A 15,973-nucleotide genomic window follows, 5' to 3' on the forward strand; every position below is an offset into this window, starting at 1 on the left:
GTCTCAATATGAAAATGACAGAGAAAGGGCATAACTCCCAAATCGTCGGCGTATTCCTTTAAATCTTCTTAGCTAGGCCAGCCATGATCCCAAATCCGATAAAAAGTAAAAGTCTCGGAGAAGAAGAGAGAATTTAATAGTGTGTGGACAGCTTCATTTGCTTTCTTTGCCAACTCTGCAAAGTTAAAGTTTAAAATAATCATTAACAGCCCACTGCAGAGTAAAACATATTAATGAATGCTCATTTAGACCTATTAGTAATACTCATGAGCTAATTTAGACTTGATAGGCTGTGTTACATTCATTATAAGATTCAAATATGTTTTGTGACTCCAGATGATTTTTTTTTTATTATTATTTTTGGTCAAAATGGCTCCTCTGATAGTAAAGGTTGCCGACCCCTGCCCTAAGTGAAAACATACTTATTTCATGACCTGATTTTGGGTTGATTTGCTTCCATAACATGTCTAGGTGTTTCTTTTAGTTTGGATTTCTGTTGTGGAAACTTGTGCAAACGCACATATTTAATCAGATAATGCCTTATTTGCATATTTATACATACATTCTCAGAAATGAAGTTTGTCTTGGTGAAAGTAATAAGCTGGGGAAGTTTTGTGGTGGGTGGCACGGTGGTGCAGTGGTTAGCATTGTCGCCTCAGAGGAAGTGGGTTTCTGGTATGAACCCCAGGGTGGGGGAGCCCTTCTGTGCAGGGTTTGCATGTTCTCCCCGTGTCAGCGTGGGTTTCCTCCAGGTGCTCCAGCTTCCTCCCACAGTCCAAAGACATGCAGGTTAACTGGTGACTCTAAATTGTCTGTATGTGTGAATGTGAATGTGAATGGTTGTCTGTCTCTATGTGTCAGCCCTGTGATAGTCTGGTGACCTGTCCAGGGTGAACCCTGCCTCTCTCCCAGTGTCAGCTGAGATAGGCTCCATATCTAAATCCTGAAGGTTTTTCCAGAGGGGTTTGTTCATAGATCATTCATAACTTGATTTATAGAACACTTTATCTCTAAAAACTAACCTAAAACTGATTTATTTTTTATGGCTGTTGACAGTATTTTCTGGTTTATGGAGTGATTTAAAAAGAGACAGTAAAAACCCTTGACTCTAATATGACAACAAAGTGACACAAGAATTTTGAACCTGGCTCTATCCAATGTTTAGATTTTTGCTCTGGAAATATATGCAAAATAGTGCATTTGCATATTTAAACACAAAAACTAAGAACAGTTATGACATAAAAAATAATTGTCTAAATGTTAGTAATCAACTGGGGAAGTTTCATAGTGATATCTATTAGTTACAGTTTTCACCCTATTCATCTTGGGTGTCTCCCCTCAAGTTAACCACTTAATCCAGAGTGAAGCTGCACACAGGTACATTAATGATGATTAAAATCTCTGTGTGACCATACAGACCTCAGCAGCACAAGAACATAGTGACAGTGATTTGTGATAAATGTTCATAAAGCAGCAATCTCCATCAAAGCTCTTGGAAACACACATTAAGATATCATCTTTCTGGATTAATGTGCTGATGCAGGGAAGCACTGCTCTAATCAAATCATCAGCTGTGTGTTACAGTATAACGAGACATATGGCAAAAACTTTAGGAAGCAATTTGGTGAAGGGTGTGGACTTATGTGGTAAAACATAATCAAACTCACGTGGCTTTAAAATAACAGAAAATGCATTTGTTGTTTTAGTTACAGAATCATTATGTTCATTAAAAACAAATACACACATGGTTATTTACTCATTTCAGGCGAGCTCAGCCCAGCCCAGTGGACTTGTTGCCCTGTCATTAATAATCAGTAATTCCCTGCAGCAAGTTGAATGTGTAACTGATCCCGTCTCTCTCATTGTTCATAACCTTTGACTCCTCTGTGGCCCCGTGCACCAACATGTGCTGCAGAGTGAGGTTGCCTCCTTGTGGCCACGTCGGCCAGCACAACAACAACAACACTTGAGGGGTCAGGGTGACAGGTGACATGGAAGTGACTGATTTAAACCTGACCTCACTCCGCTGTGTCACAAAGTTTTTCCAGGTCATACAGCCTGTGAAGTTCAGACTGCAGGATGGGGTCGTGCAGGGATACTCAGCTTGTTTGTCTGGGGGCCACTTTTGGAAAATGACAGGAGGCTAGGGGCCAGTTATTAAAGAAAGGTTAATGATATTTACCAGTATGTATAATGAATGAATTGGCTGCTTTCAATTTTTCGACATCTGCCGTCCTCACTTATCTTTGACAGGAAGCAAATTGTTGCAGCAGCTCCACACAGGTCAGGTGTACAGGGGGTTTTGTAGGATTTGAGGACACTAGGGTCTGAGTCTGATTTTTTCTTTTCTTTTATAAACAAGCTATTTTTGGATTTTTTTTTTATGCACTGCGGTACATTTTTTACATTCAAGATACACACACACACAGAAAAAAAATTCCCAGTGTGAATCAATTCATTTTCGACCATTTTTAACACGAGGCCTCGATTTGGTTTCATATAAAAAAGTCAAAATCAGGATCAAAAATACTTTATTGATCCCTGTGGGAAAATTGTGATTCGTTACAGTCGCTCCGATGCAAAGAATAGAGAATTATAAGAAGAATAAGAGTATGAAATAGAAGTGTATAAGTGTAAAGCAATAAAACAAAACAAATAAATTAAAATAAAATAGAAATGAAAATGTACATTAAAATAAAAAATAGAATGTGCATTATGCTACAGTGTGTAACACCGGTGATGAAGATATTAAAATATTAAAAATAAAATATATATCGTCACTGTGCTGAGGCTGTAAGTGTGAAATTTAATAATATATACATCAACAGAATAAACAAGAATAGAATAAAAGTAAACATAAGAAATATGTACAGGTATGTGCATGATAAAGTCGTATCCTGAAAAGTATTGCACAGTTGAATAACTGCACAGAACACTGCGGCAAAAGTACCTGTGATTACACCACCCTCTCCAAATCCATGGGAGTAAGTGACAAATCCCAGATAGTGTCTTTGTTCCTTCAGCCCTACCTTCCTTCAGATCCATGGAAGGATTAGGCCTACTGAGCACACGCCTAGGGGCCCAAAGTGTAAAAGAGGGCCCCAGGCCCTCAAGTGCAAAATGTCACTTAAATTGGCACATATTGACCAGGAGAAAATAGATGCATTGTCTGCAAAGACATGCAAAACAACAACACAGAAAAGCTAAATAACTACAAAGCGTGTGTGTCTCACTCCTCTTTAGGCCCCTTGTCTGATAATAGAGTGCTCTAGGAATAGTTTTTCTGTAGGCCAGTGCAGAAGTTAGATTCAGCCTGGTTCTCTTGTCAAAAAGTGTGTGGGATTTTTCCATTGGATTTTGAATGATTGCAGAAAATGAGCTCAGTGGCAAACAAAGGCTTATGATACTTAAACATCTTGTTCAGCACGATAATCTTTACAAATGAACACCACGTTTATTATTTTTGAAGCCTAAATGCAGTCGGCAGAGGTAAAAAGCTAACGTTAGGCTGTAAACGAACTACATCCCATTTAACATCCCTGCCACATTGAGGCTGCTGATGACGTTCTGAAGTCTCATTTAACCACTTGTTAGCAACCATCTTTTCAAAGACACATAAAGCCTTCATTATTTACTGATGTTCTTTTAAGACTCATCACCAGGGCACTCTATCTACCCCTGGTCAGGCCAGTGCCTCTGCCAATGAGGTCATGTTTTTGCCCATCTATTTGTTTATTTGTCTGTAATTTAGTGCACTATCTCAAAAAATTAAAGACAGATATTAATGGGCAACCGTCAACCCCTTAACCCAGGTATCGGGCCAGCTCTGATGCTAAGGGAGCATAGGACTGACCCCACAAATCCAGCCTAAGATTACATTGGCAAATTTAACACAGCTGATCTAACTCTATCAGTGGAGAGCCAAAATACATAGTCGCCCTATGTGGACACAGAAAGAGCCTGCTGCCTTCATGTGAGGTAGAGCAGTGGTTTTCAAACTTTTTGTGCTCACGTCACACCAAAGAGCGAGCCAAAATCTGAAGTCACACCTGTGTTTATATGTGTGCACAATAGCTTCTATAACGTGTGTTATCACTCTTATCACAACATTGTTTGTTTTCAGTTACTCATATCAAATAACAATTGATAACCAACTAATGCTCATGAAATATTTATTAACAAAATGATTCAAGAATTAATTTTAAATGTTTTAAAATTACATCAAAGCACCAATAACACATCAACACACGATAATGTCAGATAATGTAATGTGTCACACTTAAAATTCCCTCCCTGCATGAAGGGCAACAAATAAGTTCCCTGTGAAGGTTTTTTGAATAAAATTAAATTTATTTACATTTTTATCAGGAAATCGGCATGCCCAACATACTCATACAGTCAATTAAAAATGCATTCATAACTGTTTGTATAGGCAAAGTTGAATATTGCAATAATAATTTGTGATAATCACAAAATCCCACGGCACAGCTGTGTGCCACAACACACCATTTAAGAACCACTGGGGTAGAGAATAAGCTTACCTATCTGCCAGAACACAACCAAAAAATCAGCCACTCACATTCATAGTGTATTTCCTTCCTATATAGTACAGCTGTGATACTCAACTTGAATGCCCTGTGGGCCAAATAGGGTGCCAGGTGGCCCTCTGACCATTTTATAAATCACAATAGAAATAAACTGATTCAATTTTTGTAATATGAATGTAAATAAAGTGCTTTGAAAGTGTCAAAATACAGCTTGTTTATCAAAAGTAAAGTGCCAAGGGAGGATGCCCCATGACTCCCCAGACAGAGGTCCAAGCTGAGGCCTGAGTGTCTTCATATCCTAGAAACACCCGTGTTCACCTGACCTATGAGGGGCCGCTGCGACTTTATCAGCCTCTTGGTAAAGATGAGTGAAGACAGCAACATCAGGATGAAAACAGGCAATTCATTTAATATATATACTGATAAATATTATTATTGTTTCTTTATACACTGGCCCCTGGTCTCCTGTCATTTTGCAGACTTGGCCCTCCTGCAAAGTAGGTTAAGTATCCCTGTGGTGCAGTGTCTGTGTTATTTGTGGTTGACAGTGCCAGAATGAATCTATAAGTGCAAAGCAACGCATGCAACAAAAATTATGTTCACTGAATGGAATTTGGGGGAAATGTTCGGACTCCAATTGTGTGTTTCCTTCACAAAACAAACACCACTTCAGACATGATATGGCTATGTATATAAGATAAAATATACTGCATGTTCATTTGATGATTCACACCTTCTACGCTATTCCACATAAACTAAATTATTCTATTTAAATGAGCAGAACTGTAAATTTGAGTTAATGTCTGAAGCGTGCCTGCATTTAACAGAAAAATTACATTAAAGAAAACCACATCATAGCAGCATAAAAGCCAAATAATATATTTCTTATTTTCATCCACAGAAAAAAAAATCAGTAAATAACACAGGCCGGGGATTAGTCAGTCATCTGTTCGAGTTTCTACATCGACACTCTCTACCCAGCCACAAACTCGTCTGTTCCCTGATGTCCCTGCCAAGGATTTAAGCGAGACAAGTGCTATATAAATAGGATAATGGTTTCTATACCAGTGTGTATGATTTGTGAAATAATGCCATTGGATCAAACAATATTCTTTATATACAGTAGCCCACAGCGTAATTCCTTATTTAGGTAGATTACACCGTAGAGGCAACAGCACACATGTATAAGCGTTTATACTGAGGTGAAAATAAAAATTTAAGAAGGAAAATGTGTGAATAAAAATCAGGTGATTTTTGGAAAACACTCTTTGGTTTGGTGTGTAAATGTCTCTCATGTTGAATTAGGTTGTGGGTGACAAATCGAGTCACTGACCTTACTCAGGAGGTGGTTTGTTTTGCAATTAATAAACTATTCTCAATTAATTTTCACCAGCATGTAGAGACTTTAATAATACTGGTAATTAATGATTTATGTATGCTCTCCTTGATGTTTACTTCAAATAAAAGAAAGAGTAGACAGTTCATAAGGTCAGCGCAAAACTGTGAGCTTGTGTTTTGTTCTAACATTGCGCATTTAATTGAAATATAAGACATAAAGCACATCCTTTACACAAATAATGTTTATTAATAATAAAAATATTTAATCATAGGAACTAACACCTTCAGTGTTGTTCCCTTTTTGTGACAACTTTCTGGTGAGACACAGAGGAAGTGGACTGTGTGATGCATTTCCTTGATAACCTCCTTCAATCATCAGTGTTGCGTTTAATGTCTCCCTGCCATTAAATTCCTGTAACTCACGAGGTTTCATTCATTAAGCTGCATTCCCCTTCTTCTCCAACCCTTCCCCCATTTTACTGCCAGCCAGTATTTGGAAGAGAAATGGACGACTTCCCCACCAAACGGCTCCCAGAGAGAGTGGGTGTGTTAGCCTGACATCTTGTTACACAATAACGACGGCGAAATAACAAACGAGGCCGAGGAGACGCAGATTTAACGCAGATATCGTTATCTTTTAATAAAACCTGGCTCAAACGGTTAGTTCGGCTGTAAATCCCCTCACAAACACGGTAGCCATGTTCTACATCCGCGGGTGCGAATACTTAAAAAAATAGAGCAGGAGTTGCGTTGTATCACCCCGCAACACACTTTAAAGTATAAATGTATTAACGTGTAGTTGCTAAAACGTGATAAATGTCGTTTAGCTACGAAGTAACGGCCATTCTGCAGCAATGTGTCCTCTCCTACAGCAGGCTGCCATTTCTACCTCCCCTCTACAGTGGCGTGCGTGAACACACACAGCTTGTATTCTTCCGCAGAGGGCTTGCGCTTTTTCTTTTGAGGGGGAGGGGGATTCACACAAACATGTCCACGCAGAAAAGTAGCCGCCATTAAAATTCACCCCGAGGCACAGTGAGTTCAGAGGTGTCATGGCGGTTGGGTCTTTCCCGGAGGAAGACGGCGTTTCGCGGGGGGAAACAGCCCAGCGCGCACTAGTTGTCGCTCGGCGGAGAGATACACGACGCAGCCGGGACTTTGTGTGAGCGGAGCTGAATGGAGGCAGCCTCTTCCTGGTGGATAAACAGTGACAGCTACAGGGCAGCCACCTAGACCCACCACACAGGCTCTGGCGCTGCCCTGGCAAACAACACCAAAATGGCTTCAGACAGTACACACATCGCGCAGTTGACTTCTGGTGAGTAAAGGAGATCGGAAAATATGTCATGGTTGTTGTAATATCCCCCCAATTTCCTCGGTGCCCTCTTCTAACGCAGCTCCCGTCCTCTTCTCCCCCTCCAACCATACCAGAACTGTACTTCCTAATAGCCCGATTTCTAGAAGCTGGACCGTGTCAAAAAGCAGCCGAGGTTGGTGTTTTTGCATTTTGGGATAATTTATAACATGTCCGAGATTGTCATGGGGTGTAATTTTGTATTTTTATGCTATTTTCAGACCCTGATAAGGGAGGTGGAGGAGAAGGAGGTAAGCAGTCAGCAATACGAGAGAGATGCTTCTCTGTACACTGTACTTTGTCATGTTGCTTTTACTCTGATTTGTCATTTACTGTTTTAAAACATCACTCGGTACATTTATAACGTGGATGATCACAGTCGACACTGTTTTTCCACCCCAGCTGCTACCCATAAGGCTGGACTGGACAGGGCAGGAACACCCCGGGACGTACGAAAATTTGGTAAGGGAGCTCTATAACTGAGGAAAAAGTTTTTAGAGAGCAAAATAAAAATTGAATTTCCCGCAATTTTTAAATCAGGTGGCAAAGAAAAAACTGCAAAGCACTTTGCAGGGCGAGCTGCCTGCAAGTTGGGGCCGCTCCGGGGCACCGAGGGGTCGGCTCCCAGCCTCCTGTGCACCGTGCTGTGCGAGTTTGGTGCCATGCATGTCCAAAAGGTTTTAATAGTTGTTGGGGAAAATGTGTGTGAAATGTTGATACGTCATGAGTGTTGTGGTGTAGGAGCGCCAGGATCCGGAGGAGGGACTCCCTGCGCCACAAGCCAGAGAGAGATGGAGGCGCTCTTGTCCTGCAAGAGCCATAATTTGTGTGCATGGGTTGAAAACACACAGGGGGCAAGAGTTAGGAAACAGGAGTTTTTTTTGTAGCAGAATATAAACAGTATATTCAGTAAAGCTGGAAGTTGCAGCGCGCCTGAGGGGCAGGCTGGTTGTGGTGGAGGCGTTTTTGGAGAGCAGCTGCTTTTTGGGGGATTGTGGTGCGAGCTCGGATGGAAGACAAGAGGGGAGATGAGTTTATGTGAAGATGCGAGGTAACGTGGAGCTGATATCTTATAATCGCGCTATTAATTGACGTGCTAATTGTCATGTAAACAAACAGGGCTCGCCTGGAAGCGCCGTTTACGCATGGGGGCGTGGAGAGAATTAATCATCGCGTACATATTTATTCTTTAGCCAGCCTGCACAAAGTGTCAAGCCTTACTTTTCTATTTGATTTGATTGTTTTATTTTAACATTAATATAAAAATAATGACCTGTGGCCTATTTAATGCGCAGACACCCCCATTTTAAAGGATTTCTCTTGTGTCTCACACACTCATCTGAACACCCGAGTCCACATCGCACCGAGTGTAGCTTCACCAGAATGTAAATTTATACGTTTAAGACATTATTGACAGAGTCTTTCTGCCTGCCTGTGTTTTCCTCTCCTCTCTCTTCCTGCTTGGCTCGTTCGCCTCTCCGTGCCTCCTCCTCCTCCCCATTCCCAGCCGCTCAGCCTGCCTCCTGTCTATTGTGCATAATTTCCTCCATTTAAAAAAAAAAAAAAAAAAAAAAAAAAAAAAAAAGATACTGCGGGTGCTTTTTAATTATTAGACCAAATAGAAAGAGGATGTTTTAGAGGGCAGGAGCTGCAGGGATCAGGTTGGATGTGTTGTGTCGATGGCTGATGTCTGGGGCTGGCACAGAAGGGGGTTGGGCAACAATGAGGAATCAGCGTTGGCTTCAGTGATATTGTAATCATTAAGGATATTAATTGTGGCTAATTAATTAAGGCGGATTAATTAGATGTAGCATTATTTTAATTTTGCATGTAAAATTCTGCAGGAGCAAAATATGAACAAATATTGAAGCTATCTTTGAATAAAAACAGCCTGTTTTCATTATAAACACATTTACAGCAATTTATTAATTTTAATTTTTGCACTAAAAATGAGTGGATTTCAACAATTGCTGTGTTTTGTAATTATTAGACCCATATATTGAAGGAAATAGCATCATGATTAAGAGCTATGTATTGATTTTTGAGCAGTATATTGAAATGTGGTGATTGTAGAAGCTAACTTGGAGGCATGTGTGTGAGGCCATGTGCGTCTTGGTGGTGCTGCTGTGTGTGTGTGTGTGTGTGTGTGTGGGGGAGTGTTATCCATTACCTTTTAAGAAGCAAGTAAAATGGAGCAAATTGTTATTACACATTGCTCTATCAGTGTGTGTGTGTGTGTGTGTTCATTGTGGCTGTGCGTGCACCTGAGAGGGGGCTGATATGTGCTTAGAAACACTGATCACGTCTCTGAACCAGCAACAATGTTGAAAGCAATTAAGGGGTCATTAATCGTGTGTGTGCATGTGTGTGTGTGTGTGTCACAGAGACAGAGAATAAGTGTTACTGTCAGTGCTCAGATAAAGGAATGGAAGGGGGGAAAAAACGTGTGTGTGAGTGGAGTAATTGTTTAATTTCAGGCTCATTTGACCCCGTTCAGATATTTAAATGAGATGTGTCTGAAACAAAGCTGATTACCAGCACGTCTGATTTTAAATGGAAACATTTAAAATAATCCTGCATCAGACACAGTGCTGCATGCTGCATGCTTCTCCCTCGTCCCGTGGCAGATCGCTGCTATTCCAGTCACTCAGGCGTGTGTGTGTGTGTTTTTTCAGAGGTAGGCCATGCAGGAGTGTCCCCCATGTGTCAATGGGATCAGAGACTCGCTGTGTTTATGACAGTGTGGCTTTCACTCTGCTTCATGCTTGTGTTGCATGCCACACCCCCTTTCTCTGCTGCTTCACCGTGCTGCATGTGAACTGTGTCTGTATCCATTTTAAAAAAAAACAAACATTTTAACTGAATTTCAGCTTTTATTTTGCTCCAGATTTCATTTTTATCTTTCTTATTTTGCGATTTTGATATTTAAAAATTAATATTTTTGTCTGAGTGCTCCTAAATGTATTTGAAACAATGCTTTTTGCAGTTTGAGAGTGATTGTTTTATTTGTTTTGTCCTTATTAGTCGAGCTCGGTTTGTTCCTGTTGAAAGCCTCAGAGAATAGTAATGTGATTTTTTTTTTGAAAGGGCACCTTTGCTTTTGAAAATCTCAGCAAACCAACAGGCATTTGGGTTAGTGACCTTGTTTTTTGCCTCGCATTGTGCTGAAAATACATTTTTTGTGTGTATGCTGAAGAATTTAAACTAAATGGACTCATGCCAAAAACAATCCTTTTCGTCTTCGTCGCTCATAAATACCTAATTATTCCTTTTTATTATTTTCCAGGCAGTGTTTTGGTTTTCTTGGAAGAGAGTAGGATCTACTGGAAATGTTTTCTTTATATAATTAGTTAGTTTTTGGTGTAATAATGTGGTGAAATGTTAGTCTTTCTTGGAAGGTTTTTCTGTAGAGCTTGCCAGGTTTGATGTGTTTACCTCTTTGCTCTCCTCTAACTTGTGTTTTCTCATTTACTATTCTGAATATAAGCTGAGCTATGTGTGTGTGTGTGTTCAGGTGAAGCAATACCGCCACATCAGTCCAGACCACCTGCTGCAGGTCTGCTCCAGAGTTTGTCCGCTGCTGGAGAGGGAGGTCCCTGCCAGCGTGCCCGGACTCACCAGCCTGCTGGGGGCTGGAAGGCAGAATCTCCTCCGCACCAGCAAGAGTGAGTGGATACACGGTGCATGTGCTCATGATGGGCTGCTTTAATGTACACATAACGTATGCAAACACACCCACTCAGGCTGCTACATCTCTGCGTGTTCGTGCAGACTAACAGACCTCATGTAAATACATTCTGCATACAGAGCGAGCTCACGCAGACAAGTCATGATACAGAGTGGATAATGTATGTGCATGTGATTTTCTTTTCTTTTTTGTATTTGGCCTGTATTTGACAGAGGACAGTGTGGAATTTGGGGGGGTGTTATGGCATGCAACAAAGTTCCCAAGTTCCCAAGGCTGGAATCCAACAGGGGATGTTGTGGTTGCAGGGTTCCTGCAGATCCTTAAAAGGCATAACATTCATTAAGCTTAACTAAAGGCCTTAACTGGTGTTAAAATGTCTTAATGTCACTGATCTTTCAAAAAATCTTAAAAATGCTAAGACATGGAAAGTAGGATTTAAAGGAGACAGGATTTTGCGACACGTTTGAGCATAAAGCAGTGCACAAGAGGCTTGGTTTGATTATGCAAAAAGTTTTTAAACTGGGCACAATGGGAATTAGGGATGCATGACATTTGATTTTTTTGCTGATATCAGATATGCTGATATGTAACAACTCATTTGACCAATAACCGGTGCCAGTGTCGATATATCCATCTTTTTCCCCACCTAATTTTAGTGATCATCAAGTCTCTTCTGTAGTGGATTAATGTCATGTTATACATGCATACTCTTATTCAGCAGATGGAGACATGAAATACGATACTTTTCAATGTATGTAATATTTATTCATTGTGCAAATTAGGAAAAAGCATGTGGGTCGATTCTGATATTTCATTTAAAGCCAGTATTGGCTGATACTGATGATGGGCTGATATTATTGTGCATTCCTAATGGGAGTCAAGGCAGTAGAATCCCACATACAGAGTGGGAAACACAAAATTGCCAAAAAGAACTCACCAGCAAACATCAGGTATTTCCAAGTTCTGTTCCACCTTTGTCTCTGCCATGAGACAAAAACTCATGTTTTATGTTCTAATCAGTATTTGGGCAAAATTGTCCCGAACCCTAGGTAATTGTTGTTGGTTCTCTTCAGTTGTGGTTATTGTCAAATCAGCCTTAAATTTCATTCTACGTGGCAATTAAAACGGTCTTTGGGCGCTTTCACACCTGCCCTCTTTGGTTCGGTTCAATCAAACTCAAGTTCGTTTACCCCCTAAGTGCGGTTCGTTTGGGCAGGTGTGAACACAGCAATCGCACTCGTGTCACATTTATCTTGCAAGTGTACTCTTCTCCAACGTTTTGTTTACTTCCTGGATTTTTCCCACATGGAAATTCTGACCAATCAAGAGCAGCTTTCTCACACAAGGCATTTCATCTGGTCCGCTTGTAAATGCTGCCGTGAGAACACGAACCAACTCTAGACAATTATACAACTTTGTGACAAAATTAGTCCCTGATTCAGACCAAAGGAGACGACTCTAGGTCTGAAAGCAAAGTGTGGATATACAGCATACACTGTACCTCTCAGCTACCAAAGTGCTCCGTGCCCGTATGTCTCTAGCATCTCTTCTGTGTTCATCTGTCTCCAGACTGCAAGCATGTTGTGTGGAAGGGCTCAGCGCTGGCTGCGCTGCACTGTGGACGACCACCGGAGCCGCCTATTATCTATGGGAGCCCACCTAACATTGGTAAAGAAAACACAAACACACAAAAGATAAGATTCAACATCATCTACTACTCCAGTAGCATTTGACAGTAGTGTTATTATTGATTTTCTTCGCAGTGTAGCTGTGCACGAGGTTATCCACTGTCGAGGCCCATTTTCATGTTCTTTGAAATATTTCATTAATTGAGTGGGTTTTTATTGATTAGATTTCTTTACATATGAAGATGTCCTCCTCACCGCTGTGTGTCTTTTCTCGCCATCCAGTCGAGACATGCTTCAGCCGTCGACTGAACGGCTCCTATCGTCTCCGGCAGCTGGTGCCCACGGCCGTGTACCTGCACATGAAGATGCACAAGAGGATCCTGGGACACCTGTCGTCCGTGTACTGCCTCACCTTCGACAGAACGGGACGACGCATCTTCACGGTAAGGCTGTAGTCTTTACGTGCGTGTGTGTGTGTGTGGCATCATGTAGGCCTGTCACGATAATTATGTCATCGACTTATCGAACAATATGGACACGACCTTGTTCGTCTTTCTGACCTCGATACTGCCTGTTGTGTTCACATAAGAATGTCACCAACATATCCGCCAACATGATGCCAGAAGAAACAGCAGGGTTTTCCTGACCATTACAGACTTTGGTGCAGTGATTCTCCCTTTTTCCCCTCTCCACCCCGCCTACTTGCACAAGCTTGAAACAAAATAAAACAACACTTTAAAGACAACACAGTGTAGCTTATGGGTAGCCTGCAGCTGCACATTTGGCGTGGAGGTGGGCACAGTCCTGATTGTTGTTAGCTTGCTAACCTGTGGAAACAAGCCAAAAAGTGGGTCAGTTGTGGTTTAACCCTCCAACAACTTCATCCTCCACTTCTTAAATCCACCAACAAACCACCCAATTCCTAAGCTGTCTGTGCCTGGGAACTGACCACAACACACCAGCCGGATTAACTGTGGTGTTCCTGAAGCTTTGCTAAGCCTGTCTGTTACTTGAAAGAGGCGTCACTTGGTTTTGTTTTTGTCGGTCGAAATTTATGTTGAAGGTATACAATGCAGAATTGTCATTTTCTGTCTGTAAACATGCTCACCAGCAAAAGTGAAAGTAAGAGCTAACCCCAACCCCAAATCCACGCTTGTTTGACGTCTTGCCTTGCTATATTTGTTTTTTTTTTGGCACTGTGTTTCTTGGATACTTGCTGCTTATGATTTGGCACCTGGTTGCTAGTTTTTATAACATCCCTACCTCACCTGAGCGCTGTGGGGGTTCATGTTAGGGGTGGGCAATACCACAAAATTTGGCTTCAATCCAAAACCAAGTAATACAGGGCCAGCATCGCTGATATCGATATGATATAATATTAAAAGTGGCAGTGCGTCTACTGAAGTAACAGCTAATGATGACCAATTACAGTCTGAAATATTAACATTAAACAATACTGAATATCTATTTTGATGAAAATATTAATTTCACATGGCTGTTGTAAACCTGAATATTCCTTGTATGAGTCTCTCTGAACAGACTCTGTCTCTGTGTCACAGGTCTGGATGCTAAGGTGTTTCCCTCCTTCTCTTTCCCATGTTTTCCTCTTTCATTAATCCATCACTGATTTTATGTGTCTGATTAAACTAGTCAGACTCGGACATATTTTCCACGTTTAACGTTCGTGGACAGCTACAGTTGTACTCATAGTCCCAAGCTGTAAATGGTGTGCCTGGGAGGTTAACGTACTGTCCTCCTACTGCTGACATCGGGTGAAAGTGAAACTAAGAGGACACTTCTGGGTCTTGACTAAGTTGTCTGAGTGCAGACAACACAAAAGCAGTGGAGCAGCAAAGAGTACATCCACAAGATGTGTTCACGACGGCGCAACGTTGTTTGCATAGACAGTACTACTCTTGAAATACAAATGGGTACGACGTAGAAGAGAGAAACTGATGCCTTTTTTGGTATTGGCGCTATTGATGCTAGGATCGATGTTCAAAATGAAAACATAGTATTGAGAGCATTGATATTTTAGGATTAATCCGCCTAGTACTTCTCCATAATCATCCTGTGGGCACAGAAAATAACAAATCCAGGCAGAGGGCAGAGTTTCTGCAGAAAAATACACTGCCACACACTTCTAGTGGGTCTTAAATGATGATTGAGAGGGATTACTTCTGTGTGAGTCTGTGCATGTTTTTTTTTTTTTTTGAAAAATCCTGCATAGTACATCTTAAAGCACAATTACCTATAGTACCATCCGCTCCAATATTTCCCTTTTTTCTGTATAAAGACATACAAGTACATTTTGTCAATGTTTATCCTTAAACAAAACAGATAAGCAGCCTCAGATGTCTTCAGAAAAATAAGCAATCTCAGCAGTATGTCTCAGTTTTTCCACGTTCAGTCAGCTGACTTCTCACTGATGTGACGTGTGGATAAATGCACACATTTCCTGATCCAGATTCTTTTGAACTGAAGCTGCTGATCAACAATATTTTGCACAATGTTAAATATCTGTAAACATGATCACAGTAGAAATGCATTGTTATATCAGAGAACTGTGCTCTGGTCAGGGCGAAGAAGCCTCTGAAGCAGCATTTTACATGAAGTAGGTGAGGCATTGTTGAACTGGCACCTGACACCTGGCACCTCTTAAGCTATGTCTCTATTAAGGGGCTGCAGCCTTTGTAGGCTGCATTTGAAGTCCGATTGCGTCACATTGGTGCCACCAAGGCTGTCCCATTTCGGAGGCTCCTTAAAATGTGTCCGACAAATGCAGCTTTCTTTCCCAGAATTTGGAGGATGCAACAGATGAATCCGTCGTGGCCCAGCCCATCCCAAGATGCATTGCGCGCCAGTGACGATTACGTATTAAGCTATGTTAACTAACAGTGGTTGACACAGCTTAAACAATCTTAATTTAATAAGTTTACCTGTAAATGCTCCATTAGCCTGAAATATATCAAACGGCGGTATCTCTGGATTAGAGATGCACCGATGCAGCTTTTTCATTTTTGATACCGATCCCGATGCTCTGGCTTTGAGTATCAGCCGATACCTGATACTGATGTGATACCATGGTTGACCTTTACATGTAGAACAGAAAAGACTAGAGGCATCAGGCATTGATGACTACACCGTTCTTCCCTAAGATAAAATGAAACAAGATGAAACAGATTAATGCAATGATGAAGTATTTATTTTTTGTTAAAAATGCGCAACAGCGGTTGAAATAGTGTGAAATACCTCCACACAGCAGATTCTCTGCTTCACTCCATGACGCATGATGTAGCTCGTGTGGCAATAGATTTAAAGGGAAAGGATCGCCTCAGGTATAGGTTGCATTTCCCGATACCCGATCCATCTATTTTGATGATATCGGAGCCGATATTCGATCCAGATATCGGATTGG

General features: G+C 41.1%; 1 protein-coding gene across 3 annotated transcripts in view; it reads left to right on the forward strand.

Moving 5' to 3' along the window:
• The first annotated feature begins 6,902 nt into the window (after positions 1–6,902).
• The window catches only part of phip (pleckstrin homology domain interacting protein), a 69,664-nt gene continuing 60,593 nt past the window's right edge, over positions 6,903–15,973 (forward strand). For all 3 annotated transcript variants that reach the window (XM_050058656.1, XM_050058658.1, XM_050058659.1), the window contains exons 1-7: positions 6,903–7,203; positions 7,317–7,375; positions 7,461–7,490; positions 7,642–7,701; positions 10,754–10,904; positions 12,497–12,595; positions 12,838–12,998. In XM_050058656.1, coding sequence (XP_049914613.1) covers positions 7,164–7,203; positions 7,317–7,375; positions 7,461–7,490; positions 7,642–7,701; positions 10,754–10,904; positions 12,497–12,595; positions 12,838–12,998 — 600 coding nt within the window. In that variant the 5' untranslated portion in view covers positions 6,903–7,163. The remainder of the gene's footprint in view (positions 7,204–7,316; positions 7,376–7,460; positions 7,491–7,641; positions 7,702–10,753; positions 10,905–12,496; positions 12,596–12,837; positions 12,999–15,973) is intronic.

The sequence above is a fragment of the Epinephelus moara genome, chromosome 12 (genome assembly GCF_006386435.1).
Source record: "Epinephelus moara isolate mb chromosome 12, YSFRI_EMoa_1.0, whole genome shotgun sequence".
NCBI lineage: Eukaryota > Metazoa > Chordata > Actinopteri > Perciformes > Serranidae > Epinephelus > Epinephelus moara.